General features: G+C 36.9%; 1 protein-coding gene across 1 annotated transcript; it reads left to right on the forward strand.

The window, feature by feature from the left end:
• The first annotated feature begins 322 nt into the window (after positions 1 to 322).
• LOC122068944 (U-box domain-containing protein 7) lies at positions 323 to 3,059 on the forward strand. The gene is made up of 2 exons (XM_042632854.1): positions 323 to 1,016; positions 1,937 to 3,059. Exons 1-2 carry the CDS (start codon positions 583 to 585, stop codon positions 2,784 to 2,786), a joined length of 1,284 nt encoding a protein of 427 aa, XP_042488788.1. The 5' UTR covers positions 323 to 582; the 3' UTR covers positions 2,787 to 3,059.
• The last annotated feature ends 2,266 nt before the right edge of the window (positions 3,060 to 5,325 follow it).

Raw genomic sequence — 5,325 nt, forward strand, 5'->3', positions numbered from 1 at the left:
GAAATGGGAATGAAAGATTGTTTCTCTTTTTCTGATTCTAAATGATTTTTCCCAAGTTTTTCTTATTTTTCTTCTTGATTTTCTCAATAAATACAACCAAATATTTCAATTCTCCATTTTATCCTCACTTGTCCTTATCCTTATATACATTAAAAATAAAAATAATAATAATAATAATAACAATTTTTTTTGATATAGAAATGGTTCAGCTCGACCGGAGTATTGATGTCCTAGATCCGGTCCAGCGGAGGCATGCTAAACTAAACCTAAAAATACGGCCATTAGGAGCTCTTGGGCTCTTGTCTGCTACTCCCTGTCTCGTTCCATTTTGGACGGTCATTCAAATTTCAAATATTCTCTCTCCTAAAAACACTCTCTGGTTTTTTGCATTGTAAAATTTAACGTTTCTGCTTCTGCATGTGCCTTCTGCTCCCTCCTTCCTTCCTTCCTTCCTTCCCGCGCGCTCTCTCTCTCCCCCGCCCCCTCCCTCTCTGTTTCACTTTCATCTATTAATTCCTCTTCTTTATTGTTCGAATCCATAAAAATTATAGACTCTGTCTCCTCCTCAAACATCAATCAAACATGTCTGATTCTACTCCATGGTTCTATTCCTACCCCACGAAACTCCGATTCTTTGCTCGCATCCGACGCTTTCTTCAACTGAAGACCGCCGGAAAACGTTCCAGATCCTCCGATAGCTTCAATAACGCCGGAGCAGAAAAAGAAGAAAAGAAAGAGGGACCAAAGATTATGGGAATCGAAGACTCCATCGGAACAGAGGAAGAATTGGTTGTGTTGCAGAGATCCGTAAAACAACTTCACTTCGGAAGCTTGGAAGATAAAGATGCTGCGATTAAAGAAATCAAGAGATTGGCCGGAGAGGATCTGAAGACTAGGAAATCGATCGCTGGTCTCGGCGTTATACCGTCGCTTGTCTCTTTGCTTGACTCGGACGTGTTGGCTCGCCGGCTTCTCGCGATTCAGGCGTTAATTGAACTTGCTAATGGCACTTACACGTAAGTTTTCTATTATTCTCTGAAAAACAGGGGTTGTGTCTAAGCATTTCCTACACCAGACTCGTAGGACATACGCAGCGGGATAAATGATCATAACCTGCGACGTACACAATACGCACCCCTGCATCTGTTTAATAGTAATTTTATGTTCTTATTTAATCAGTGATCCCCGGTTACCATCGTTCTCCGCCATCGACGGAGATTTGAATAGGCTGTAAGTCAGTCACTGAGATCTTCTTTTTGGTGAAATTTATCAAATGACCAAAATACCCTTACTCTTTCTAAGAGTTATTGAATGAATGGAGCTTTAGTGCTAATAAAAACCAATTGGTGTCAGGGCCATTTTTTTTTTAGTAGAAATCAGAGAGGCATTGTTAGTGCCGAGCTGATGCCAACTAAATTTAGTAATTAAAATAAGAATTGTTAGAGACAAGGTAATTAAAGCTATGGATTTTAAGGGTCTCCGTTAATGTGGGGTCTGGATTCTCGACCAAGGTCCCAGAGACCACATGTTAGTCCTATCCTTAATCTTCAATAGTTTGACATTATAAGGTAAGAAACCATTAAGATTTTAGTGTGGTGGTTCAGATTCCATTGGCGCAGAAGACAATCTTGAAAATTGGAGTAGTTCACCTTCTCTCTCTTTTAAAAAAAATTTAGTTTTGAGTGCCTCATTGACTTATCTCTTATCTCTCACCAACCAATCTTATCTTCTTGTTCTTATGGTTCTTCATATAATCTTACTTTTAATTACTAAACCATACCAAAGTCTTGCTTTCAAACAACCTTGTTTGAAATTATGTCTTTTAGTCTCAATTACTTTTAAAAATTATCAAATCAAACCAAACTAAACCATCCTAATCTCTACCTTATTTGTCTTGCTTTCAACCTCGTTTGAAATTTTCTATCTTGTTTTTCAGCAACAAGGCTCTCATGGTGGAGGCAGGGATTTTTTCAAAATTGCCGGGAAGCAACCTCGATACGCTAGATGAATCGTTTCGCCAAGAATTTGCAATGCTTCTGCTTTCTATTTCTGCTCTAGCTACTACTCAATTCCCCGTTGAATCGTCGAAAATGCTTCCATTTCTCATTGGGAACCTTAATTCAAAGGCAGGAATTGAAGCCAAGGAAGCTTGCTTAGGGACCCTATACAACCTCTCCACTATGTTAGATAGCATAGGACCATTGGTTTCTAATGGTGCAGTACCAACACTACTGAGCTTATGCTCGGATAAAGATGCCTGTGAGAAAGCCCTTGCAATTTTGGGGAACTTGGTGGTGACCATGATGGGTAAGAAAGCCATTGAAAATGATCCCATGGTGCCAAAGAGCTTCATTGAGATTATGACATGGGAAGAGAAACCCAAATGCCAGGAATTAGCTGCTTATGTTTTGATGATCCTAGCACATCAAAGCTCAGCCCAAAGAAATAAAATGACACAGTTAGGAATTGTTCCTGTTCTTCTTGAAGTTGCTTTGTTGGGGAGTCCTCTGGCTCAGAAGAGAGCATTGAAAATTTTGCAATGGTTCAAAGATGAAAGGCAAACAAAAATTGGAGCACATTCTGGGCCTCAAACAGGAAGGATAATGATAGGTTCCCCAATAAACCAAAGCCAGACCAGGGAAGGCAAGAAATTGATGAAGAGTATGGTGAAGCAAAGTCTGGACAAGAATATGGAATTGATTACAAGGAGAGCAAATGCTGCCCCTGATTCTTCTAAGCTCAAGTCTTTGGTCATTAGTTCAAGTTCTAAGAGCTTGCCCTATTAATGAAACACTCCTAACATGCACATCTTCTCAATTTTAGTTCACATATGATGGTTGTATATTTCTGGGGACAAAGATGGTTACTCAATCCCCAAACCCTGTTCTTGTAAGCCAACCATATGGATCATGTATGGATGTAAGTAGCACAAGTTGTGGCATTCGATGTTGGAGACTCAAAATTTGAGTCTGTTGTATGTACATGTTGAGGCAATGTTGATGCCACATCCAAGGACGTACGGATTAGAAACAGATACTGGATTAGCCACTGCCATACAATTAAATTGTGGACTCATGTGTCCATCAAACCCAAAATAAATCTTTAGCAAAAAAAAAAAAAAAAAAAAAAAAAAAATGTATACCTCAAATTGTTTGCAAATCTGGACAAAACTAAACTCTTTGTTCATGGTTCGCATTGTGTGTTGATGAGAATGGTGAAATGTGAGTGTTCATAATTATGTGCATTGAATTGATCGCATGAACTTCAAGGGATTACTTTCAACTATTAAGAATATTATTCTCATTATTGGTTTACGATTAGTCTCAAGACCTAGGAGGTCTTAATTGTTGTAGCTGAATATTGAAACGTTTTGGTATAATGATTGATGTCTCCCTAGCTATATATTTGTGCAATAGATTCATGATATTTGTCTACAAATAAAAGAGATGCTCAATAAGGAATCTACTTCCTAAATAAGGTGAATATCTTGAGATGAGATAGATATCTGATTTGTGATAAGATAGAGTTTCCAAACTCAATGGCATGGTTTGTAAATAGTTTACAAAATAATTTAAATTATTATTATTTATTAATCATTAGATCTTAAAGTATTTTTACAATAAATAGTTTACAAAATAATTTAAATTATTATTATTTATTAATCATTAGATCTTAAAATATTTTTACATTCAACCAGTGATCAAGATTCTTTTTGTATGTTATTTCGATGAACTGGAATGATGACAGTAATTACTTTCATACCCATATATCTATTATTCAATATTTTGAAGTGGAGAAACTAAATCGTAAAGAAACTATTACTTTAGGAACTTAATCGTTATATGTACCTAATGTTGAACAAATATTATTGATTGAGAAACAGACGAGTCAATCAGTTGGTTGGGGTCATGGGGGCAAGTTTTCTCTCCTCTTTCTGTTGCTTATTTGTTCAAGTTAGAACTCCTAATTCGCCAATATTGGCATTGTATAATCTAAAGGAGGAGTAATGGCAGAAATTTGCTTATGTATAGTATTGTTGTTCAATTTTTCATTCTACAACAACAACAAACTCAGACTTATACCAACTTAATGGGGTCGACTATATGGATCCGTGTCAAATAAAGAGTAAAACAAAATGTAAAATAAATGAAATGAAAAGGGAGGTGAGAGTAAAGGAGAGCATGCACAACCCAGCAAGTTAGGAAAATCTCAGCTAGATGGGGTCGGCTACATGGATCATTGTCTTCCAGTCAACTCTATCTAATGTCATACTTGGGACAAGGCCTAGACTATGCATGCCATTCCTTATAACTTCTTCTATGGTCATTGTAGGGCAACCCTTAGATTTTTTCGCTCCTTCAATCGAAATCAGGTCACTCCTTAATAGGGCATCCTCAGACCTCCATTGGACATGGCCATACTACTACCTCAAACGACTTTCTCAAAACTTGTCATTGATTGGGATAACTCTAAATCAACTCTAATACACTCAAATCTTTATTTCTATTTAGAACAAATGATCTCTTTTGGCCTGGTCATTTCTATTTAGAACAAGTTATCTCTTTTGACCTAGAGATGCTTTCTTTGAAATATTGATGATGTATCTGAAGCTCTTATTTTAATCTAGTGCTTTTTCTGTTGACCTGGGTTTTTTCTTTTTTCTTGATATGCCAAGTTTTTATTTAGGATCGAGTTTCCCTAAGACCACGGTGAAAGGGAATACATTCACCATGGCCCATCGACAACGTGCAATAGGGGGGAGAGAGGTGGGGATTGATGGAGTCACATCTGAACCATCCCATCATTCAGCCACTAGTGAAGGAAAACTTTTTCCTTTTAGTTATAATCTTGTTTGCCTAGAATTGCCTAGGCTGAGAAATGTAGAAAAGACCATGAATTGAAGCTTGCTACGGGCTTCAACTTCAATTTTACGAATCAAATGATGAAAATTAATAGAAGGAGCCTATGATTCAATGGGATAAAGTGATCTCTTTGATGCTCATTCTATTTTTGAAATTTTGAAATGTGTTAGGATAAAAACTCATCCACCTGATCAATGCTTTGGAAAGAAATTCATATAAATTCTAAATTCTCGCATCCTATTTCATCTATTCCTAACAGTATCCTAACCTGAGCTAAGTTACTAGAGTTGAGGTTTCAATAAACAACGGTAGACAAATATTCCAAGGTTTCTTTGAAAATGGTGTCTAATGGATAAATTGCTTTCTATGTATGTAATGAGAAGTTGTGTAAATAGGAAGGTGGAGTTAATTCATTACAATAATTTGACTAAACTTTTTTTTGGGTTGGGGGGGGGGGGGGGTA

The sequence above is a fragment of the Macadamia integrifolia genome, unplaced genomic scaffold (assembly GCF_013358625.1).
Source record: "Macadamia integrifolia cultivar HAES 741 unplaced genomic scaffold, SCU_Mint_v3 scaffold491, whole genome shotgun sequence".
Lineage (NCBI taxonomy): Eukaryota > Viridiplantae > Streptophyta > Magnoliopsida > Proteales > Proteaceae > Macadamia > Macadamia integrifolia.

Coding starts and splice junctions, on each gene's coding strand:
- LOC122068944 (XM_042632854.1), top strand. CDS start 583: ATGTCTGATTCTACTCCATGGTTCTATTCCTACCCCACGAAACTCCGA. Junction 1,017..1,936: donor CTTGCTAATGGCACTTACAC/GTAAGTTTTCTA, acceptor CTTGTTTTTCAG/CAACAAGGCTCTCATGGTGG.